Source organism: Heteronotia binoei, chromosome 4, assembly GCF_032191835.1.
Source record: "Heteronotia binoei isolate CCM8104 ecotype False Entrance Well chromosome 4, APGP_CSIRO_Hbin_v1, whole genome shotgun sequence".
NCBI classification, from domain to species: Eukaryota; Metazoa; Chordata; class Lepidosauria; order Squamata; family Gekkonidae; genus Heteronotia; species Heteronotia binoei.
The window spans coordinates 172,281,309-172,306,603 of record NC_083226.1 but is presented as its reverse complement, the minus strand read 5'-3'; the positions used below and the strand labels follow the sequence as shown (position 1 = coordinate 172,306,603).

General features: G+C 48.6%; 1 protein-coding gene across 1 annotated transcript in view; it reads left to right on the top strand.

The window, feature by feature from the left end:
• SETBP1 (SET binding protein 1) overlaps positions 1-25,295 on the top strand; it is a 436,393-nt gene that overhangs the window by 40,527 nt on the left and 370,571 nt on the right. Inside the window, exon 2 of the mRNA XM_060236218.1 lies at positions 277-922. Coding sequence (XP_060092201.1) covers positions 413-922 — 510 coding nt within the window. The 5' untranslated portion in view covers positions 277-412. The remainder of the gene's footprint in view (positions 1-276; positions 923-25,295) is intronic.

The following is a 25,295-nucleotide window of genomic DNA, read 5'->3' as shown; positions in this document are numbered from 1 at the left end:
TAAGCCGCAAAAGATGAAATTTCTAGTCCAGTTCTGCCTCCCACCCTAAAGTTTGAATTTAGTTGTGATTTAAAATGGAAAGTATCAGAATTCAAAGTTCAATGTGTGGCCATCTTGAAAATGAGATATTCATGGAATTAAAGTGCCAAATTTGAGCTTTCGAATTGGCTTGCATTAGCTCTTCAAGTCATTTCCAAGCCTGTTAAGTTTCACTCACATATAAAACGGGCCTCTAAAATACTAACGTTTGTTCTTGTTGTTTTATGTCTTCATCAGTTGCAGATCTGAATTCTTCTGAACTCCTTGCAGCGATTGGACAGTTGGGACTCTAAACCTTACGGAGAGTTATCATCCCCTTTCTGGGGTGGTCCCCCTTTTTCTCTCCACTTCCCCTTCCCCTTGTAAAACTTCCATGGACTGGGGAATTAACATGGAGCCAAGGGAAAATTCGAGCACTGTTCGGCAAAGGGGTGGAGAGACGGACTTCTTGACGTCTGCTGTTGCTTCTTCGAAAGCCCCTCCTGCCCCCGGCTGTTCTGGAGAGGCCATGCTGCCGACGTCAGGCTCTACGAAAGGCATGCCCGTGGGTAGCAGTCGTATGGACGCCGAGGAAGAGGACGAGCTGTGTTCTGGGAGAGACGTGGATTCCACTTCCAACGCGGACAGTGAGAAATGGGTGGCTGGAGACGGCCTGGAAGACCAGGAGTTTTCCATCAAGGAGGCTAACTTCACCGAAGGGAGTCTTAAGTTGAAAATCCAGACTACCAAGAGAGCCAAGAAGCCCCCCAAGAACCTGGAGAACTATATATGCCCACCCGAGATCAAAATCACCATTAAGCAATCCGGGGAGCAAAAAGTTTCCAGAGCTGGGAAAAATAGCAAAGCGGCGAAAGAAGAGGACAGAGCTCACTCCAAAAAGAAGGTAAGCAAGAGTCCGTTTCTCCTCCTCTTCCATCCCATTTTTGTATCTGCTGGTGTCCTGCAAAAGCGATGGTGTTTGCTTTTGTCCTGCTGATTTTTTTTGTGTGTGTGGGGGAATCTCTGTCTCCTCGGTGTCGCCGAAAGACAGCCTCCCGCGATTCTGGGAGCGCACGAGACAATCGGTGCATCGAAAACGGTTTGGAAATCTGAATGTGGGACAGACAGGTGGGCAGAAGAAACAGATGGAAATGGAAGGGGTGGGGGTGGGGAGATTGGCGTAACAAGGCGACGGGGATAGAATGCGATTAGCATAAGAGGCTCCCGTAGTCCCTGCACACCACCTGCTTGGGCATTGTAGGGGGCTCCACCGAAGGGTGTGTTAAAAGAGCCGTTTGAAGGGCAATATAATGGCCCCATTTGTGTCGCACACACAAAGGCTTCGCCTTTAAACCGGAAGAGCTCGTGCTGTTGGAAAGTTCCCACGTAGATTCCGGACTCCGTTGCTGCGTCTCCCTGAATGGCTGCCCCCCATTTTTCATTAAGTCTTAGCAGTCTGTGTTGACAAGACAAAACGTTCCAAACTGGAGGATCTGTATGGTTGCTTAATTAGTCGAGTCCCAAGTACGGGATATTTGCTCGAAAACCGGGTATCACCTGATGGGTGGGAGGGGCTGCTCTGTGTGAAGTGTGACTTTTGAATAAATCAGGACATATCTGGCCCTAGAGCGCCTAAAAGATCTTAAAAGATGGTCATGGGCAGCAGTGCTCAAAATAAGGGATACGCTAAGGGGAAGACAGAGGTGGGAGCAGAAAGAAACGACTTTTGGACAGCTGCTAGGGTGGGGACATCTTGTTCGAAAAAAACAGGGATGCACATCGTTTCGGGTGGGTAGCCGGGTTGGTCTTCGATAGAAGAGCAAGCTTGAAGTTCAGTAGCACCTGAAAGGGCACAGGTTGTCCAAGGTATACACTTCCAAGAGTTTAATCTTCTTCTAAAAGTGACCAAGGTTGCTCATTATCTCCATTGTTTTTTGCAATAGCAATTGAGCCGTTAGCCGCAGCGATACGGAACGGTGATCAAATACGGTGGTTTTACAATTGCTCAAAAAACTTTTAAACGTAATTTATTCGCCGATGGTATGATTCTCTCTTACAGATCCTCTCCAGTTCATACCTGCTGTTATTAACGAATTGCATTGCTTCCAATCGATCTCAGGTCTCTGCCAGGGTTTTTCTTAGGAAGTAGGTGGGCCCATGTAGGGCTTTTGCCCAGTGGTGTTTCACATTGGCTGTTGGAGATCTGTTGCTTTGGCAGTAGCTGCCACCACAGCACAAAGGTCTGCACTGCATTACTGAAGTTAACCTGCAGTAATCCTTTTGTGGCTGGCTCCGCCTCTGGCAGTAGCCATTTTGCGGCAGCCATTTTGTTGCTGTGCCCACCATGCCGTGTCAGATGTGTCCGCGGGCTCATATAGGACCCCTGGTGTACCCATTAACAAACTACCGAAACAGTTCCGCAAGGCTTGTAAGACGACACTGTTTTCAGTTCGCGATTAACTGAAACGCTGACCACCGTCACCAAGACGCTAGATCCAACGGATGCTAAGATCGTTGAACGCCGTCTTAAATTTGTATCGACACTTGTGCCGTATTATTTTAAACTCTTTAACGCTTTTCATGTGAATGTTTTTGTTGTGAGTCACGTGTTGTGAGCCGCCCTGAGCCTGCTTCGGCGGGGAGGGCAAGATAGAAATCCAATAGAATAATTCAATCAACAATGAAAAGCAATGCTGGAAACTGCAAGAGGGACAAGGAACGCAATGAAAGAAATGCATGACGCAGGGAGAGGCGCTAGTGACTTCCCTGGCTGGGGTTTCTGGGCCTTGAACAGGCAGAAATCCAGTAGGTCCAGCTTTTCCCTGCATGATGGGGACAGCTATATCTGCTGAATTTCTGTCTCCATATAGCCGTTTCAGGCACAGCAAGAAATACAGATGGGAAGAAGTCAGCTCCCAGGGCAAGCTTGTGCTCTTGTGTTCCGCAAGAGATTGGGGGTGGTTACCTGGACGCCTTCGCGTTTAATCCCAGCGGTCAGGTTGTTGACTCTTCTTTAGCTTCCCCAGTCCTCTGTGGGATTGATGCCCGAAAGATTTCATGCTGACTTTGCAAAGTTTCATGCTGGTTCCTAGAAATTTGCAGTGTTTAAACTCCTAATTTCCCTTGCCGGTGGTCCGGTTATGCAAACTCTGTGGGCAGATTCGTGTTGCTTTGATGGGCTTTGACAGAAACGCCTTTGTGGGACATTTAGGTGCAGATAACAGAAGGGATGAAAGGTAGTATAAGTGTTTTGTAACCTTCCTGGGGGCTGAGAACTAATATTCCCCAAACATCCGTTTTTATTGAGCCATTCTAATGACATAGAATGTGTCTGCACATTCATGGAGTGTGTGCTAAGTGCCATCAAGTTGCCCCTGACTTGTGACGACCGTATTGATTAACGCAGGGGAGTCAAACATGTATCCTGGGGGCCGAATCAGGCCCCTGGAGGGCTCCTATCAGGCCCCTGAGCAACTGGATCTTGTCTGCTTCCTGCTCCCTCTCTCTTGCTTCCTTCTCCATCTCAGCTTGCTTTGCGAGGCTTGCTCAATTGCACAGGAGCTACAGAGCAAAACCTCTATTTTCTCCATTGGTTGAGGCTCCTCCCCCTCCTGTCCCCTGTGGAGGGAGGGAAAGAGCCAGAGCTTCCTTTGCCCAGTTCCCTGGATCCCATGAGAGAAATACAAAGAACGCACTTTTAAGACCAACAAAGTGCGAATGTTTTAAGCATATTTTATTTTAAGGGTTTTAAAAAAAATCTTTAAGCATGTTTGTCTGTGTCCTTTAAAAAGTTTATCATCTCTGCTACCTAATCTTAAATAGGCGCACACACGGCCCGGCCCAACAAGGTCTCATTTATGTCACATCCGGCCCTCATAACAAATAACTTTGATACCCCTGGATTAATGTCATCCCAAAAATGCTCTCGTTCAGCCTTCCGCGGGTCTTGTAAACTGAGGGCCGTGGCTTCCTTGATTGGATCTTAGAACCGTCGAGCTGGAAGGGACCTCCAGGGTCATCAACCCCCTGCACAATGCTGGAAATTCACAAGTACCTCCCCCTAACACACACCCGGTGACCCCTGTTCCATGCCCAGCAGATAGCAAAAACAAAACAAACCTTCCAGGATCCCTGGAGAAGATTACTGCCTGACCCCAAAGCATTTCCCTGGCCATGAAAATGAAGCACTTCCTGTCTTCCTTCTCATCAACTTCCCATGATCTGCCTAAGAATTGCTGTCAGGTGGCCCTCTAGCTTGTGTTGAAAAACCTCCAAGGAAGGAGAGCCCACCACCTCCTGAGGGAGTCTTTTCCACTGAGGAGCCGCTCTAATGGTCAGGAAGTTCTTCCTAATGTTGAGCCAGAAACTCTTCTGATTTAATTAATCATAGAATTGGAAGGGATCTCCAGGGACATCAAGTCCAACCCCCAGCACAATGCAGGAAACTCACAAACACCTCCCCCTAAATTCACAGGATCTTCATTGCTGTCAGGTGGCCCTCTAGCGTGTGTTGAAAAACCTCCAAGGAAGGAGAGCCAACCACCTCCCTGGGAAGCCTGTTCCACTGAGGAACCGCTCTAACGGTCAGGAAGTTCTTCCTGATGTTGAGCCGGAAACTCTTTTGTTTTAATTTCAACCCTGTTAGTTCTGGTCTGACCTTCTGGGGCTGCAGAAAACAAATTTTGCAGCATCCTTTATGTAGAAGAAGATATTGGATTTATATCTCTCCCTCCACTCCAAATAGTCTCAGAGAGGCTCACAATCTCCTTTCCCTTCCTCCCCCACAACAGTCACCCTGTGAGGTGGGTGGGTCTGTGAGGGCCCTCACAGCAGCTGCCCTTTCAAGGACAACCTCTGCCAGAGCTATGGCTGACCCAAGGCCATCTCAGCAGGTGCAAGTGGAGGAGTGGGGAATCAAACCCGGTTCTCCCAGATAAGAGTCCGCACACTTAACTACTACACCAAACTGGCTCTCAAGTACTTGAAGATCAATCCATCTCAGGTTGGATTTTCCTCTTTTTCTTCTGCGTTCAACTTTTCCCATGGAGAATAGCGTTCCTGGAGTCACCTGTTTGTAAGAACAGAAGAGAAGCCATGTTGGATAAGGCCAATGGCCCATCCAATCCAACACTCTGTGTCACACAGTGGCCAAAAAACCCCAAACAAACCAGGTGCCATCAGGAGGTCCATCAGTGGGACTAGGACACCAGAAGCCCTCCCAACTGTTGCCTCTCCCAAACACCAAGAATACAGAGCATCACTGCCCCAGACAGAGAGTTCTAGCTATACTCTGTGGCTAATGGACCTACTCCAGATGTTTATCCAATCCCCTTTTGAAGGGAACTGCAAGGCAATATACTCAATATACCAGAGGTGGCCAACGATAGCTCTCCAGATGTTTTTTGCCCACAACTCCCATCAGCTCCAGCCAGCAGGGCCAATGGCTGGGGCTGATGGGAGTTGTAGGCAAAAAACATCTGGAGAACTACCATTGGCTACCCCTGCCCTATACTGACGGACCTCTGCTCCAGATGTTTATCCAATCCCCTCTTGAAGAAAACTGCAAGGCAATATTTGCTTCTTTCCCCCCGCTAACGTTTCTCACGGTAAGCATGGAGCTACGAAGAGCTTAAGCCCCCCCCCCGCCCCCTTTGCTGCACTTCCTGAAGGGGAGGGCTGGTTATGCCTCCGTTGATTCTCACCAGCGTTCCCTCTAAGCAGCATTAATGTGAACTAGCTCACAGTTTTTTAGCCTCCGGTTCACACACATTTTTGTCTCAGCTCAGGAGAAATGGCCCCAGAGCCAGCTCATGTATGCCAGTAGCTCATGAAGGAGAATTTTGGCTCACAGCTTAGAGCAGGGGTGTCGAACTCATTTGTTATGAGGGCCAGATCTGACATAAATGAGACCTTGTCGGGCTGGGCCGGGCTATGCGTGTACCTATTTAACATCAGGTAGCAGATATATACACTTTTTAAAGGACACAGATAACCTTGAAACATCCTTAAAACATTAGCACTTGTTGGTTGTGGAGGTGCTTTGTTTTGTATTTCTCCCATGGGATCCTGGGAACTGGGCAAAGGAAACTGGCTCTTTCCTTCCTTCCCCAGGGGACCAGGAGGGGGAGGAGCCTCAACCAATGGAGAAAATTGAGGTTTTGCTCTGTAGCTCTGCTGCGCGATCGAGCAAGCCTCGCGAAGCAAGCTGAGATGCAGAAGGAAGAAAGAGAAAGGGATTCGGCCCCTGGGCTGCATGTTTGACGCTCCTGGCTTAGAGGGAGCATTGATTCCCAACTGTGCTTTTGGAGCAGTTGTAAAACGCGGGATTACAGGGTGACGGTATGAAAGACAGACATTGGCATGCTTTCATTAGAGTGAGATAAAACGCTCTGCTCTTCCCTTTTTATATCCTACAGTGAGGGCGCTGTCAAAGGTCAAGGATTCGGCGGGTGTCACCTTTCTGCCCTGCCATATCCATGCCAAGACAAGCCGTATCTGATACATTTCTTCGCGAGCCTGTAAACCTGTCGCAGGAGAAGGGCCATGGGGAAAATCGTGTCTTGGAGTTGAATATAAAGAGTCGCTGTTTCCTAGGCCTGACCTGGATAACTCAGGCAAGCCCGATCTCGTCAGATCTCAGAAGGCCAGCAGGGCTGACCCTGGCAAGTAGTTGGAAGGGGGACCCCCAAGGAATACCAGGATTGGGATGCAGAGGCAGGGTTTGGCGGAAGTCAACCATGGGGGAACCAAGCTTGAATCTCCACTCCTCCACTTGCAGCTGCTGGAATGGCCTTGGGTCAGCCATAGCACTCCCAGAGCTGTCCTTGGAAGGGCAGCTGCTGTAAATTCTAATTCCTCTTTTTCCTCCTCTTCCTTCCTGTGACTTTTCCTTGAAAGGGCAGCTTCTGGGAGAGCTCTCTCAGTCCCACCTACCTCACAGTACTTGTGGGGGAGGAAGATAAAGGAGATTGTGAGCCACTCTGAAATTCAGAGCGCAGGGCCAAATATAAATCCAATAAATCCAAATCCAATAAAATAAAGAGTCACCGTTTCCTGGTCCACCGTTTCCACCTGCTGAAACACTGTCTGCTGTGTTACAGGAGGCTCTCCACAGAACAAACATATTTGGAGAGCTTTCTTTATAGCAGGAACTCCTTTGCATATTAGGCCACACACACCCTGATGTAGCCAATCCTCCAAGAGCTTGCAGGGCTCTTCATACAGGGCCTACTGTAAGCTCTTGGAGGATTGGCTACATCGGGGTGTGTGTGGTGTGTGGACTACTATGCAGAGGAGTTCCTGCTACAAAGAAAGACCTGTATATTTATAATTTCCAAGGATAGTAGACCAAGCCTGGACCTGGTAGGAGGGAGAATTCAGAGACACAGGCAGCAGTAAGTGGCGGAATAACTAAGATAGGTTGTTCCTTTGAGGCAGGAAGTGTTCCCAGTCAAGAAGAAGTGGTTTTCTACCCTTGGAGTCTCAGAGTGGTTTAGAGTCCCCTTCCCTTCCTCATAAGAACATATGAGAAGCCATGTTGGATCAGGCCAATGGCCCATCCAGTCCAACACTCTGTGTCTCACAGGGGCCAAAAACCCCAGGTGCCATCAGGAGGTCCATCATTGGGGCCAGAACACTAGACGCCTTCCCACTGTTGCCCCTCCCAAGCACCAAGAATACAGAGCATCACTGCCCCAGACAGAGTTCCAACCATATACTGTGGCTAATACCCACTGATGGACCTCTGCTTCATATGTTGATCCAGTCTCCTCTTGAAGCTGTCTTTGCTTGTAGCCGCCGCCACCACTTCCTGTGTCAGTGAATTCCGTGTGTTAATCACCCTTTGGGTGAAGAAGTACTTCCTTTTATCTGTTCTAACCCTTTTATCCGTTCTAACCCAACCATTCAGCAATTTCATTGAGTGCCCACTAGTTCTTGAATTGTGAAAAATACAATACAGCTCTTGCTGTCAGATGGCCATCTAGCCTCTGTTGAAAAACCTCCAAGGAAGGAGAGCCCACCACCTCTTGAGGAAGCCTGTTCCACTGAGGAACCTCTCCAGTTGTCAGGAAGTTCTTCCTGATGTTGAGCTGGAAATTCTTTTGATTTAATTTCAACCCCGTTGGTTCTGGTCTGACCTTCTGGGGCTGCAGAAAACAATTCCGCACCATCCTCTATAGGACAGCCCTTCAAGTACTTGAAGATCAATCCATCTCGGGTTGGGTCTTCCTCTTTTCCTTCTGTGTTCAACTTTTCCCTGTAGCATATAACATTCCTGTTACGAAACCCCACAACAGACACCCTCTGAGACAAGTGGGGCGGTGAGAACTCTGAGAGAACTGTGACCGATCCAAGGTCACCCAGCTGTCTGCATACAGGGAATCGAACTCAGTTCTCCAGATCAGAGTCTGTGGCTTTTAACCACTACAACAAGTGAACCGTCCATTATATAGTCTGAGATCCATTATATAGGCTTGGGGAGATGCTTGGTGCCAGGTTCTTCTATCCCTCTCCTGCCGGTCTCCTAGAGCTGACCCCTGGACCCAAAGAAACCAGTCTCTGAGTTCACAAGAGACCTCTGTGGCTCTCATCCAACCAGCAGGCGAGGCTGAGAGCCATTGGTTGACTCGGTAGATGATTGGACTATGGACTAGGGGACAATGCCAAGGTTCTTCTGCATCTCCTCAAATCTCCAATGACTGGCTCCAGACTCAAAGAACCCAGACTCCAAGCTCACAACAGAGCCAGTTTGGTGTAGTGGTTAAGTATGTGGACTGTTATCTGGGAGAACCAGGTTTGATTCCCCACTCCTCCACTTGCACCTGCTGGAACGGCCTTGGGTTTGCCATAGCTCTGGTAGAGGTTGTCCTTGAGAGCCCTCTCAGCCCCACCCATCTCGCAGGGTGTCCGTTGTGGGGGGAGAAGATGTAGGAGATTGTAAGCCGCTCTGAGTCTCTGATTCAGAGAGAAGGGTGGGGTATATATCTGCAGTCGTCGTTGTCCAATGGGTAGCCAGCCACATTTAGATCACTGCGTCAGAGGACTCCTAAGCAAACACATTAAGTAACTTCTCCCCCTTGGCATCTTTCCACATGAGAGGAATTTGTTCTTGCTGCCCTGTGGGTGTTACATGATCATGTAAACGGGGATGAGATGATGCAGTCTGGCCAAGTAGTCTCTCGGGGTGCGGTTTCTCTGTATGAAATATTAGTTTTGAGGATTGCTGGGCCTGGTGGTTCTGACTAGAAAAAGACGACGACGACTGGAGATTTATACCCTGCCCTTTTCTCTGAATCAGAGACTCAGAGTGGCTTACAATCTCCTATATCTTTTCTCCCCACAACAGACACCCCGTAAGAAGATGATGATGATATTGGATTTATATCCCGCCCTCCACTCCAAAGAGTCTCAGAGCGGCTCACAATCTCCTTTCCCTTCCTCCCCCACAACAGACACCCTGTGAGGTAGATGAAGATATTGGATTTATATCCCGCCCTCCACTCCGAAGAGTCTCAGAGCGGCTCACAATCTCCTTTCCCTTCCTCCCCCACAACAGACACCCTGTGAGGTAGATGAAGATATTGGATTTATATCCCGCCCTCCACTCCGAAGAGTCTCAGAGCGGCTCACAATCTCCTTTCCCTTCCTCCCCCACAACAGACACCCTGTGAGGTAGATGAAGATATTGGATTTATATCCCGCCCTCCACTCCGAGGAGTCTCAGAGCAGCTCACAATCTCCTTTCCCTTCCTCCCCCACAACAGACACCCTGTGAGGTAGATGAAGATATTGGATTTATATCCCACCCTCCACTCCGAAGAGCCTCAGAGCGGCTGACAATCTTCTTTATCTTCCTCCCCCACAACAGACACCCTGTCAGGTAGATGAAGATATTGGATTTATATCCCGCCCTCCACTCCGAGGAGTCTCAGAGCGGCTCACAATCTCCTTTCCCTTCCTCCCCCACAACAGACACCCTGTGAGGTAGATGAAGATATTGGATTTATATCCCGCCCTCCACTCCAAAGAGTCTCAGAGCGGCTCACAATCTCCTTTCCCTTCCTCCCCCACAACAGACACCCTGTGAGGTAGATGAAGATATTGGATTTATATCCCGCTCTCCATTCCGAAGAGTCTCAGAGAGGCTCACAATCTCCTGTACCTCCCTCCCCCACAACAGACACCCTGTGAGGTGGGTGGGGCTGGAGAGGGCTCTCACAGCATCTGCCCTTTCAAGGACAACCTCTGCCAGAGCTATGGCTGACCCAAGGCCATTCCAGCAGGTGCAAGTGGAGGAGTGGGAAATCAAACCCGGTTCTCCCAGATAAGAGTCCACACACTTAACCACTACACCAAACTGGCTCTCAGATGGGTGGGCTGAGAGGGCTCTCACAGCCGCTGCCCTTTCAAGGGCGAGGACCATAACTCAAGAATCACAAGATATCGGGACCACGGAGGTGTAACTATTGAGAAAACAGTAACACCTCTCCATGTATGAACATTTAACATTATTCTATAAACATATTTACTTAATGAATCCAAACGGAAATAACATTCATCCCATATAGTCGTTACATAAAAATAATGCAGTGAGAAAAATCAACCACTGCCCACGATGTAACTATTGTCCACCTATAACAACTGTTCAGATTTCTCAAAATTTCTGATCTAAGTCCAACGATGGAAGAACTGGGCCGATATCCAGGGCTCTTTTTCTAGCAGGAGCTTCTCTGCATATTAGACCATGCCCCCTGATGTAGTTAGTCCTCCTGGAGCGTACAGTAGGCCCTGTACGAAGAGCCCTGTAAGGAATTCTAGCAGGACCTCCTTTGCATATGAGGCCACACCCTCCTGATGTAGCCAATCCCCCTGGAGCTTACAGCAGGCCCTGTGAGAAGAGCCCTGTAAGGAATACTAGCAGGACCTCCTTTGCCTATTAGGCCACACCCCCTGATGTATCCAATCCTCCTGGAGCTCACAGTAGGCCCTGTGAGAAGAGCCCTGTAAGGAATTCTAGCAGGACCTCCTTTGCATATGAGGCCACACCCCCTTGATGTAGCCAATCCCCCTGGAGCTTACAGCAGGCCCTGTGAGAAGAGCCCTGTAAGGAATTCTAGCAGGACCTCCTTTGCCTATTAGGCCACACCCCCTGATGTAGCCAGTCCTCCTGGAGCTCACAGTAGGCCCTGTGAGAAGAGCCCTGTAAGGAATTCTAGCAGGACCTCCTTTGCATATTAGGCCACACACCCCTGATGTAGCCAATCCTCCTGGAGCTCACAGCAGGCCCTGTGAGAAGAGCCCTGTAAGGAATTCTAGCGGGACCTCCTTTGCCTATTAGGCCACACACCCCTGATGTATCCAATCCTCCTGGAGCGTACAGTAGGCCCTGTACTAAGAGCGCTCTAAGCTCTTGGAGGATTGACTACATGGGGCGTGGCCTGATATGCAGAGGAGCTTTTGCTAGAAAAAGAGCCCTGCCGATATCGTTTCGGATTAAAGAGTCCTTCTTCCTGGGACTGTCTTGTTGTGTACAAAATCTAGTAGTAGGGTAGCGTCACAATTCTTTTGACCGTTCACTGACATAACTTTCTTTCCTGCTTCCTCTGTTTGTTCATATGCCAGTGGAACGTTGCTACCAATTTTTCTGTATGTCAGCATTAAAGGGGTTGTGAACTCCTGAGCCACAGTTTGGCCACCCCTGGATTACTCAGACTGGCATTGGGTCTTCCAGAATATCAGACAGAGGTCTTTCACTTCACCTACTACCTGGTTCTTTTTACTGGAGATGCTGGGGATTGAACCTGGGACCTTCTGCTTACAATGCAGGTGCCTTACCCACTGAGCTATAGCACCTCGCATTCGTTTCACGGTTATTTATGCCTTGTAAGTTGGAAGGCCTGCTTCTCCCTACAAGAGCTGTCCACGTTGCCTCTTGCTAGCATTCAAGGGGAACTGTTAAGGAACTGCTAAGCCAATTTCCTACTCACCTTATTCCACTTGTCACGTTCCTCTTCTCAGCCGGGCTTCCTTCCGATTTCACACTATCTGCCCCGGGGCTGCAAGTAACGTTGCCGTTTTCGTGCGTCAAACAAAACTCTAAAAACCGGTTTCTGTTTGCCACGTGAAAACGCTGTTTCTTGCAGCCCCGGGGTAGATAGTGTGAAATCGGAAAGAAACCCCACTGAGAAGAGGAACGTGAGATAGGTGTATGGTGAGTGGGAAATCAGCCCTAATAAATCTTTCAGTGGTAGTTTAGTATCTCTGATCTAGGTGGGAAAGAATAATTCTAGGGGTACAAACTGTCCGGGCATGTTTGCACTCGTATTTGCGTTGTTGGGGCTTTTTTGGTAGCAGGAACTTGTTGGCATATTAGGCCACACCCCCTGATGCAGCCAATCCTCTTGGAGCTTACAGCAGGCCCTGTGAGAAGAGCCCTATGAGGAATTCTAGCAGGACCTCCTTTGCATATTAGGCCACACACCCCTGATGTAGCCAATCCCCCTGGAGCTTCCAGTAGGCCCTGTGAGAAGAGCCCTGTAAGGAATTCAAGCAGGACCTCCTTTGCATATTAGGCCACACACCCCTGATGTAGCCAGTCCTCCTGGAGCTTACAGCAGGCCCTGTGAGAAGAGCCCTGTAAGGAATTCAAGCAGGACCTCCTTTGCATATTAGGCCACACCCCCTGATGTAGCCAATGCCCCTGGAGCTTCCAGTAGGCCCTGTGAGAAGAGCCCTGTAAGGAATTCAAGCAGGACCTCCTTTGCATATTAGGCCACACACCCCTGATGTAGCCAATCCTCGTGGAGCTTACAATAGGCCCTGTACGAAGAGCCCGGTAAGCTCTTGGAGGATTGGCTGCATCAGGGTGGGATGACCTAATAGGCAAAGGAGTTCCTGCTACAAAAAAAAAAAAAGCCCTGTGCATTCGTATTTGTGGGAGGTGTCAGCCTCTGATCACTTCCTTCATTAGTTTTGCGTGCATTTTCAATAAGTATTGATGTGAATTGTGTGGGTGTAAAGGGCTGTCTAGTCACAGCGGACTTCCGGTCACTCCGGCAAGGGGCTTTGAAAGCAGTTCTTCACGCAGAGGTGGTTTGCCATGGCCTTCCTTTGCAAAGTCTACTTTGGAGGACTCATTTCTGAAGTATCGATCCTTCTTGGGTTTATGGTGCCTTCTCTCTCTTGATGTGAATTATGGAGCCCTTATCCATGAACGCATCCAAATTGAGCTTCCTGGAGCTTTCTGGATCAGTGCTTCTGTATTTATCGGGGAAGACCAAGAGGGAGCGGGGTGGAATTCTCCACCTTCTGGAGCGTTTCTTAAAATTCGCTGTTTCAAGGAAACGAACGCCGAACCAAGTTGGCGAACTCCCACACAACCCGAACATACGGAATTTTCATTGTCTCTCATGTAAAGCGTGCTTGCTAAGTTTATCTCCCCTCGTCCCTCCCAAATCCAAAGCATTTAAATCTCTCTCTTCTCCACCGAGATACAGCATGCTAATTTCCATCTTTTCAAGGATGTCCGGACTCAGAACCGGCCAAGCATGAACGGAAGGGCCCAGATTAGACTTCCAATTTTGAGCTGCCCGGATTCTAGCTCTTATCAATAAATTGAAAATTAATTCCGTCTGGGATTTAGTACCCACCTTGTCCAAGATAACCCAGAAGTATGAAAATGGAGGGTGGTCCGTAAGCACATGTTTCTTTGGAGGCCAATGTCAGAGCTACATACCACCTGCCATGTACGTTCCATTTCTTTCAGCTTCTGCGTTTTGCAGCCACCTACTGAATTGGCTAGTGGGGACAGCGGGAGGGTAAGGCGGAGATGTTCTTGGTATCTGTAAGGCCTGAATACAGTCAGAATGCACATACATTTTCCATCAAAACTTTGGCTTTATTTTCTTTCTGACTTTCCCAGTGCATTTTTGAAAATCACTCCTCTCATCCCCCTGAACTCAGGCTTCCTCTGTGTGCGTAGCTGGCTCCACCTCCCATGTGGTCATTTTGTGGCTCCTCCCCTTTCCGTTTCAAAATTCTAACGGTGCCTCAGAGGCTCAAAATTGTTGGGGACCCCGGTCTACTGGCAAGCTGGCCGTTAGGCTCAGTCTACTAAGATGCGTTACTTACGAGAGCCAGTTTGGTGTAGCGGTTAAGTGCGCGGACTCTTATCTGGGAGAACCGGGTTTGATTCCCCATCCCTCCATGCGCACCTGCTGATACGACCTTGAGTCAGTCACAAGTTCTCACAGAACTGTTCTGCTCAAGAGCAGTTTCTGTCAGAGCTCTCTCAGCTCCACCCTGCCTCTCAGGCAGTGTTCTTTCTAAGCTGCAGAGTCTTGTGCGCAAAGATTCTACTTTGTGAACTATTGGCGTTGAAGTTGTGAAGCGACTGGCATTGGAGTTGTGAGCTACTGCATAAATGTGTGTGGTCTGGGGTCTTCCTTCCTGAGCTAAGGCAAAAATGCGTGAGCTGGAGTATAAAAATCTGTGAGCTAGCTCATGCTAACTCAGCTTAGAGGGAATGCGGGTCACAGGGTGTGTGCTGGGGGGGGGGAGGAGAAAGGAGACTCCTTCAGACAGTGAAGGGCAGGGTATAAATCCAATTTCCTCCTCCTCGTGCACCTAGAGGGATGTCCCTGAATGATTGTATCACCCTGGAAAGCTGCTTTCACTCTTTCTCTGTAGCCCACCAGGCCGCCTGCTCACCCTCTAGGCATTTCCATTTTCTTCCGGAACAAGGCGGTTGTGATGGGTGAGGGAGTGGATGTGATCGGGCTGAGAGCGGGAGGGTGGCAGCTCTGAGTATGCCTAAGAGGTTGGAGCAGATGTCAGACGCGATAGCTGCTGGAATCATCTCGGGCCTTCAGGCCATTTGGAAGCTCTTGTGAACCAGGTGTTTGGTTTTGTAGTTGGAGGAACTGGAGAATCATATTTGCCGCCCTGATATCCTTGGGAGAAGGGCATGATAAAAATGTACGCGATAGATAAGAGGACACGCCTTTTTTTTCGTTTGCAAAGATCTGAAGCTGCTTAGTACGCTAGAGAGCCAGTTTGGTGCAGTGGTTAAGTGTGCAGGCTCTTATCTGGGAGAACCAGGTTTGATTCCCCACTCCTCCACTTGCAGCTGCTGGAATGGCCTTGGGTCAGCCATTGCTCTCGCAGTGCTGTCCATGAAAGGGCAGCTGCTGGGATAGCCCTCTCAGCCCCATCCACCTCACAGGGTGTCTATTGTGGTGGGAGAAGATTGTAAGCCGCTCTGAGTCTCTGATTCAGAGAGAAGGACGGGGTATAAATCTGCAATTCTTCTTCTCCCTCCCTCCCTCCCTCCTTCCCTCCCTCTCTGTCTCTCTTTTGTTTTGGAGGGGGAAGTCACTAACCTGTTAGAGTTCTTGGAGAGGGTGAACAAAGATTTGTACAAAGGGGACCCCATAGATGTTGTTTTCCTTGACTTCCAGAAAGCTTTGGATAAAGTTCCTCGTAAAAGGCTCTTTAGTAAGCTCGAGAGTAATGGAGTAAAAGGACAAGTCCTCTTGTGGATCAAAAACTGGCTAATTAACAGGAAACAGAGAGTGAGTATAAATGGGCAATTTTCTCAGTGGAGGATGGTAAGCGGTGAGGTACCGCAAGGCTCAATACTGGGTCCGCTGCTTTTTAACTTGTTCATTAATGATTTGGAGTTGGGACTAAGCAGTGAAGTGGCTAAGTTTGCGAACAGCACTAAATTGTTCAGGGTGGTGAGAACCAGAGAGGATCTAATGTCCTGGCCCCACTGGTGGACCTCCTGATGGCACCTGGTTTGTTGGCCACTGTGTGACACAGAGTGTTGGACTGGATGGGCCGTTGGCCTGATCCAACAGGGCTTCTCTTATGTTCTTATGTGACACAGAGTGTTGGACTGGATGGGCCATTGGCCTGATCCAACAGGGCTTCTCTTATGTTCTTATGTGACACAGAGTGTTGGACTGGATGGGCCATTGGCCTGATCCAACATGGCTTCTCTTATGTTCTTATGTGACACAGAGTGTTGGACTGGATGGGCCATTGGCCTGATCCAACAGGGCTTCTCTTATGTTCTTATGTGACACAGAGTGTTGGACTGGATGGGCCATTGGCCTGATCCAACAGGGCTTCTCTTATGTTCTTATGTGACACAGAGTGTTGGACTGGATGGGCCATTGGCCTGATCCAACAGGGCTTCTCTTATGTTCTTATGTGACACAGAGTGTTGGACTGGATGGGCCATTGGCCTGATCCAACAGGGCTTCTCTTATGTTCTTATGTGACACAGAGTGTTGGACTGGATGGGCCGTTGGCCTGATCCAACAGGGCTTCTCTTATGTTCTTATGTGACACAGAGTGTTGGACTGGATGGGCCATTGGCCTGATCCAACATGGCTTCTCTTATGTTCTTATGTGACACAGAGTGTTGGACTGGATGGGCCATTGGCCTGATCCAACAGGGCTTCTCTTATGTTCTTATGTGACACAGAGTGTTGGACTGGATGGGCCATTGGCCTGATCCAACAGGGCTTCTCTTATGTTCTTATGTGACACAGAGTGTTGGACTGGATGGGCCATTGGCCTGATCCAACATGGCTTCTCTTATGTTCTTATGTGACACAGAGTGTTGGACTGGATGGGCCATTGGCCTGATCCAACAGGGCTTCTCTTATGTTCTTATGTGACACAGAGTGTTGGACTGGATGGGCCATTGGCCTGATCCAACATGGCTTCTCTTATATTCTTATGTGACACAGAGTGTTGGACTGCATGGGCCATTGGCCTGATCCAATATGGCTTCTCTTGCGTTCTTATGGAGGTATTTTTATGTGCATGTGTGTTCATGCACCTGGAAATCACAGCAACCTCTGGTGACTGACCCCTATTGGGGGCCTGGAGGGTATTCAGGGAGGTGGCTGAATAAAGCTTGCCCCTACCTCCCAGCTCCGGTATTCCAAGGAGATTTCCCGCCCAAGTACTTGCCAAAGTCGACCCCGCTTAGCTTCTGAGATCTGACGAATTCTGCTTGCCTGGGCCAACCGAAGCTCTTTTTGTTTGCCTCCTTGGCTCCCTCTCCCTTTTCCCGCCCTTCCTCTGTTGGGAGTGAATGGCGTTTTAAGTAGCCTGCCAAATTCTCATTCAAGGATTCCTCCTTTGCTTGACTTGCTTACCGCTTCAGGGGATGTAAATTCAGCTTTGGAAAGGAAAAAAAAAAACAACGTCTGGGAAGAGTGACTAACATTATCAGCTTGAGATAAGACGTTGCATCTGTTTTGGAAGCAGTAATTGCTTCGTAGTTTTCTAGGAAGATCTCGACAGGTTCTGTCTAGGCAAAGGCATGAGTGTGTGTGTGTGTCCTGATCTTGTCTGATTTCAGACGCTAAACAGGGTCAGCCCCAGCTAGTGTTTGGATAGCAGGAACTCCTTTGCATATTAGGCAACACCCCTCTTATGTAGCTAGTCCTCTTAGAGCTTACAAAGTTCTTATTCTGGGGCCTACTGTAAGCTCTTGGAGGATTGGCTACATTGGTTGCCTAATATGCAAGGGAGTTCCTGCTACAAAAAAAGCCCTGGCTAGGAAACCTGCAAGGGTTGTTACCTCCAAGGAAGACTGGAGTCATACTACAGAGGCAGGCAGTGGGAAACCACCTCTGAACATATCTGGAGACCAAGTCCTATGAAGAAAGGTTGAAGGAGCTGGGGATGTTTAGCCTGGAGAAGAGTCGGCTGAGAGGTGATACGATCACCATCTTCATGTACTTGAAGGGCTGTCCTATAGAGGAGGGTGTGGAATTGTTTTCTGTGACCCCAGTAGGTAGGACCAGAACCAGTGGGTTGAAATTAAATCTGGCTCAACATTAGGAAGAACTTCCTGACCATAAGAGCGGTTCCTCAGTGGAACAGGCTTCCTCAGGAGATGGTGGGCTCTCCTTCCTTGGAGGTTTTGAAACAGAGGCTAGATGGCCATCTGACAGCAGTGAGGATCCTGTGAATATAGGGGGAGGTGTTTGTGAGTTTCCTGCATTGTGCAGGGGGTTGGGCTAGATGACTCTGGAGGTCCCTTCCCACTCTATGATTCTATTCTATGATTCTTGCCTGGAAACCCTATGTAGTCACCATAAATTGGCTGTGACCACATGGCACTTTCCACCATCATTTGTGTGAATTATAGCCAAAGAGTATAGATGGAACTCTCTGTCTGGGGCAAGTAATGCTCTGTATTCTTGGTGCTTTGAGGGGTGGGGTGCAGTGGGAGGGCTTCTAGTGTCCTGGCCTCACTGGTGGACCTCCTCATGGCACCTGGTATTTTTGGCCACTGTGTGATACAAAGTGTTGGACTGGATGGGCCCTTGGCCTGATCCAACATGGCTTCTCTTACGTTCTTATGTGACACAGAGTGATACTGGATGGGCCCTTGGCCTGATCCAACATGGCTTCTCTTATGTGACACAGAGTGTTGGACTGGATGGGCCACTGGCCTGATCCAACATGGCTTCTCTTACGTTCTTATGTGACACAGAGTGATACTGGATGGGCCCTTGGCCTGATCCAACATGGCTTCTCTTATGTGACACAGAGTGTTGGACTGGATGGGCCACTGGCCTGATCCAACATGGCTTCTCTTACGTTCTTATGTGTGTAATGAAATAACTTTCTGTTGGAATAATCAGTGTTGATGGAACTTATAGTTCTTGTAATCTTATGATTGAGTCCCAGGAGATAAGTCCATGATTTACATGACTGACTGTGTTCAAGAGAACATCTAGGGAACTACCTAGGCCTCAAATTCAACAGGATCTCACAGGAGCACAGCTCCTGAACCTTTCTGAGGGTTCCCCCTCCTCCTCCCCACCTACCTTGTCCATTGAATAGTAGGTATAGCTGCATAACAATCTCCGGATTAGGAGAGCAGGCAGCCAGCCAGCCATCAGGGGCTTTGCCACTCCCCCAGCAGTCCCCATTAACCCCTGAAAAAACCCTCACCACCCTTTCTCCACTTATGTGATTTTGGGTTGCCTCGCTGGCCTTTTGACTGTGGGGGGGGGGGGGCAGAGAGCCCCAGGCAAGCATGGCCTGCTTGGGCTGGCTGGATCTCTAGCCAACGCTATCCGGCCTCACTTGCCCAGGGCTGTGCTTTCTTGTGTCGGATTGCTTTTGGCTGGTGGGGGGCGTCAGCGGCATATGCTAATGAGTTATGCTAATAAGTTCTGCCACCTATTTTTCTACAAAACGACCCCTGCAATTATCTGTTTTAGAAAGTGAACCTTTTTTGTACCGTCTGAGCCTCAAGTCATTATCTATCAAGCTCACAGAGATGAAGCATCAAATTTGCTTTTTAAAACTTCTCTTCCTTGGGCAGGAAGTTTGCTACCTCTGAGCTGGAATTGCTTTTTGGTGCCTCAGGCGGGCAGATCTTTCCCAGCGACTGAAATCCTTTGGTTAACAGTGTCGGGAATTGAAGAGGGGGATGTTTTGAATTCAAAGCACCTGCTTCACTGCTTGAGCTAAGTGTTTCCACTTAGACTACCGGAAGCTGCAAGGCGTGAGCTCCAAAATACTTGGCATGCACAAAAAAGCATAGGTAAGCCGTGCTGTGTTCCCCACTTAAGATTTCTGATTAATTGCATGGAAGGTCAGCTGCTGAAGCTGAAGCTCAAATACTTTGGCCACCAAATGAGAAGGGCGCACTCCCTGGAGAAGACCCTGATGTGTCTGGGAAAGGTTGAAGGGGAAAGAAGAAGGGCGGATGGCAAAGGATAAGATAGAATCATAGACTCGTAGAGTTGGAAGGAATCTCCAGGGTCATCTAGTCCAGCCCCCTTCACAATGCAGGAAACTCACAAAGACCTCCCCCTAAATTCACAGGATCCTCATTACTGTCAGATGGCCATCTAGCGTCTGTTTAAAAACCTCCAAGGAAGGAGTGCCCACCGCCTCCCGAGGAAGCCTGTTCCACTGAGGAACCGCTCTAAGATGGTGAGACAGTGTTATTGATGCAACAAACGTGAATTTGAGCAAATTTAGGAGGATGGTGGCAGTTAGAAGGGCCTGGCATGACGTGGTCTTTGGGATCGTGAACTTGACTGGGCAACTGAACAAAACCTTCTGTTGAGAGGGATCCCTGATAGATGAAGTCCGATATTGTCTACTCTGATCAGCAGCTGCTCTCCAGGGTCTCAGGTAGAGCGTATCAGTTGCTACCTTGAGTCTTCCATCCGCACACCTGGGCGTGAGACTCACACAGGAGTCATATCTGGACTTCTCCCACAGAGGACAGTGCGTGGAATGAATCTGGTTTTTCTTGAGCAGCTTGCTCAGTAGAATAGGTTTCCTTACGAGTTGATCGGCTCTCCTGCTTTGGTGGTTTTTAAGCAGAGGACAGATGGCTGTCTGAAAGCAGTGCTGATTTTGTGAGTTTTAATTTCATTTTAATTTTAAGTTTTCGATTTATACCCCGCCCTATCCCGCAAATGGGCTCTTGGTGGCTTACAATATTAAAAACCTTACAGAAACATTAAACGAGCCGTATCCAGACTAGGAAAGGAAAGGAAAGGTCCCCTGTGCAAGCACCAGTCGTTTCCAACTCTGGGGTGACGTTGCTTTCACAACGTTTTGACGGTAGACTTTTTACGGGGTGGTTTGCCATTGCCTTCCCCAGTCATCTACACTTTCCCCCCCAGCAAGCTGGGGACTCATCTTACTGACCTCAGAAGGATGGAAGGCTGAGTCAACCTCGAGCCAGCTACCTGAAAACCCAGCTTCTGCCAGGGATTGAACTCAGGTCGTGAGCAGAGCTTAGGGTTGCAGCTTTAACACTCTGCACGACAGTATCATAATTACAAAATCTGTAAAATTACAGAATCACAGAGTTAGCAAAATAGTATCCAACATAACTTAAGCTCCTAGATCAGTAATATGTAATCTTTCATTGAAATCTGCCTCCGTTCCTGAGGACTGGAAGGTAGCAAATGTCACCCCCATATTTAAAAAGGGTTCCAGAGGAGATCCGGGAAACTGCAGGCCAGTCAGTCTGACTTCATTACCGGGAAAGTTGGTAGAAACCATTATCAAGGACAGAATGAGTAGGCACATTGATGAACACGAGTTATTGAGGAAGACTCAGCATGGGTTCTGCAAGGGAAGATCTTGCCTCACTAACCTGTTACATTTCTTTGAGGGGGTGAACAAACATGTGGACAAAGGAGACCCAATAGATGTTGTTTACCTTGACTTCCAGAAAGCTTTTGATAAAGTTCCTCATCAAAGGCTCCTTAGAAAGCTCGAGAGTCATGGAGTAAAAGGACAGGTCCTCTTGTGGATCAAAAACTGGCTAATTAATAGGAAGCAGAGAGTGAGTATAAATGGGCAGTCTTCGCAGTGGAGGACGGTAAGCAGTGGAGTGCCGCAGGGCTCGGTACTGGGTCCCATGCTCTTTAACTTGTTCATAAATGATTTGGAATTGAGAGTAAGCAGTGAAGTGGCCAAGTTGGCAGATGACACTAAATTGTTCAGGGTGGTGAGAACCAGAGAGGATTGTGAGGAACTCCAGAGGGATCTGTTGAGGCTGGGTGAGTGGGCGTCAACGTGGCAGATGAGGTTCAGTGTGGCCAAGTGCAAAGTAATGCACATTGGGGCCAAGAATCCCAGCTGCAAATAAAAGTTGATGGGGTGTGAACTGGCAGAGACTGACCAAGAGAGAGATCTTGTGGTCGTGGTAGATAACTCACTGAAAATGTCAAGACAGTGTGCGATTGCAATAAAAAAGGCCAACGCCATGCTGAGAATTATTAGGAAGGAGATTGAAGAAAAAAAAAAAGCCAGTATCATAATGCCCCTATATAAATCGATGGTGCAGTCTCATTTGGAATACTGTGTGCAATTCTGGTCACCGCACTTCAAAAAGGATATTATAGCATTAGAAAAGGTGCAAAAAAGGGCAACTAGAACGATTAAAGGTTTGGAACATTTTCCCTATGAAGAAAGGTTAAAACGCTTGGGGCTCTTTAGCTTGGAGAAACGTTGACTGTGGGATGACATGATAGAGGTTTACAAGATTATGCATGGGATGGAGAAGGTAGAGAAAGAAGTATTTTTCTCCCTTTCTCACAATACAAGAACTCGTGGGCATTTGATGAAATTGCTGAGCAGTCGGGTTAAAATTTTTGGCCACTGTGTGACACAGAGTGTTGGACTGGATGGGCCATTGGCCTGATCCAACATGGCTTCTCTTATGTTCTTAGTATTTCCCAAACTTTTTTCCCCCATGGCCCAGTTATTTTTACACATCTCCTTCATGGCCCACTAAAATTCAGGGGTGGAGCCAGGAGACTTTGAGGGTGGAGTTGGGAGACAGGAATTGTGTCATAGAGATGGGGGAAGGAAGGAAGGAAAATGGAGCTCAGGCTTTGCAGCCTGTGTCAGTCTTCAAGGCTAGCTTCTCTCTGCACAACACAGAGATGGGAGAAGGAAGGAAACATAGAAGAGCTCATACTTTGCTGGGGGCGGGGCTAGCTTTGGCTTTTCTTGTGACCCAGTATTGAAGAAGAAGATATTGGATTTATATCCCGCCCTCCACTCCGAAGAGTCTCAAAGCGGCTCACAATCTCCTTTACCTTCCTCCCCCACAACAGACACCCTGTGAGGTAGATGAAGATATTGGATTTATATCCCGCCCTCCACTCCGAAGAGTCTCAGAGCAGCTCACAATCTCCTTTCCCTTCCTCCCCCACAAAAGACACCCTGTGAGGTGGGTGGGGCTGGAGAGGGCTCTCACAGCAGCTGCCCTTTCAAGGACAACTTCTGCCAGAGCTATGGCTGACCCAAGGCCATGCTAGCAGGTGCAAGTGGAGGAGTAGGGAATCAAACCCGGTTCTCCCAGATAAGAGTCCGCACACTTAACTATTACACCAAACTGGCTCTTGAGGCTTCCGTGGCCCGGTGCCGGGTCATGACCTTGCAAATGGGAAACACTGACCTAGATGGTAAGGTGCTGATAAGGTGCTGGGGGAAACAATGACTTCAGGGGACTCCTGCTGGATCAATTGAAAGCCTGGTGGAAGAGCTCTGTCTTACAGGCCTTGTGAAACATGGAGAAGTCCCACAGGGACTAATTCCACCAGGTGGGGCCCAGACCAAAAAGGCCCTGGACCTTGTTGAAGCCAGTTGGCCGTCCTTAGGACCAGTTATTGCATGAAGATGTGCAGCTGACCTCAGAGTCCGGGAGGCCTCGTATGGGGAGAGGCAGTCCCACAGTTTAGGTAGATAAGGAGAAGGAGGAGCCAATGCTTGTCTCTCATGGCCCTTTCTTACATGCCCAGAGTAATGTCAGTTGTCCCTTTGGCATCAAAAAGGAATTGTTCTCCAGACGCTGAGGTCCTCCATTCATTTCTGTCCACCTTCCAATTCTTGATGTTCGCCTGGATTTTACACACACACACACACCCCCTACCTGTATATGGACTCCAGGGATTCTGGAGGCTTTTTGCCTTCATCTGGGCATAGAGCACAGGTCGCTGGGGGCAGGGCTTGTTTTGTAGCAGGAACTCCTTTGCATATCAGGCCACACCCCCTGATGTAGCCAATCCTCCATGAGCTTACAGGGCTCTTAGAACAGGGCCTACTGTAAGCTCCAGGAGGATTGGCTATATCGGGGTGTGTTGGCTAAGATGCAGAGGAGTTCCTGCTACAAAAAAGCCCTCATTGTGGGAGTAGGGGGTAGTTGTGAATATTCTACATTGTGCAGTGAATTGGACTAGATGACCCTTGAGGCCTCTTCCAATTCTATGTTTCTTTGCTTACACTTCTGATTTGCATCAGAATTGTTCTGCAATAATCTTTTAAGGGTCCATTTGTTTTACTAGCCTGTCTTTTTGGTTGCATTTCATGATATTTAAATGGATTTTATCCCCGGGATGTGTCTTTTCCCCTTGGGCCCTGTTCCCTGCGAGCTTTTCTGCCTTCCAGACTGTTTCTTCTCCGAGGACCTTGTGTGCGTCTTGTGGTATTTTTCTGCTTTTCTTCCAGGAAAAAACCAAAACAAAACCCCTTGGTTGTTCAATTCTGTACTTCCTCGGTTTCGGCTTTTCCTTTCTCTGTCGTGCTCCTTTCCCCCTTGAGAACTGCCTGTCTGCCGGGCTCCCTTTGAAAAGGGCATCTCGTTTCGTTATTCCTTTGAGGATGCGATCGTCTCCTTGGGGACTCTGAAGTTGGATTAGGAGCCAGAAGGAGATTGTCTCTGCCTCGCAAGAAGGCTGGGGTTCCGTGCTTGCCGTTTTCAAAAGACAGTTCATTAAGACGCTGAGGTCCTCCATTCATTTCTGTCCACCTTCCAATTCTTGATGTTCGCCTGGATTTTACACACACACACACACCCCTACCTGTATACGGAGTCCAGGTGGATATCAAGAAATGATCTATAATGAAGGAATCGAGGGAATGCTTATTAAATTTGCAGATGATACTAAATCGGGAGTGGTCACAAATACAGTAGAAGACAGAAACAGAATAAAGGATGATCTTGACAGAAGAAGAAGAAAAGAGATTGGATTTCTACCCAACCCTTCACTTGGAGTCTCAGAGTGGCTTCCAGTCTCCTTTCCCTTCCCCACAACAGGCACTCTGCGAGGTAGATGGGGCTGAGAGAGCTCTGACAGAAACTGCTTTTGAGAGCCCGGGTCTGCGAGAACTTATGACTGACCCAAGGTCACTCAGCAGGTGCATATGGTGGAGTGGGGAACCAAATCCAGTTCGCCCAGATTAGAGTCTGCTCTCCTAACCACTACACCATACTGGCTCTCTCCTTATCACTATGAACAACTGACTCTTTCTTAGGGCTTCTTTTTGTAGCAGGAACTCCTTTACTTATTAGGCCACACCCCCCCGATGTATCCAATCCTCCAAGAGCTTACAGGGCTCTGCGTACAGGGCCTACTGTAAAACTCCAAGAGAATTGGCGACATCAGGAGGGTGTGGCCTAATATGCAAAGGAGCTCCTGCTAGAATTCCACCCCTGCCTTTTATATAGCCAATCCTCCAAGAGCTTACAGGACTCTTCGTACAGGGCCCACTGTCAGCTCCAGGAGGACTGGCTACATCAGGAGGGTGTGGCCTAATATGCAAAGGAGGTCCTGCTAGAATTCTTTACAGGGCTCTTCTCACAGGGCCTACTTTCAGCTCCAGGAGAATTGGCTACATCAGGAGGGTGTGGCCTAATATGCAAAGGAGGTCCTGCTAGAATTCTTTACAGGGCTCTTCTCACAGGGCCTACTTTCAGC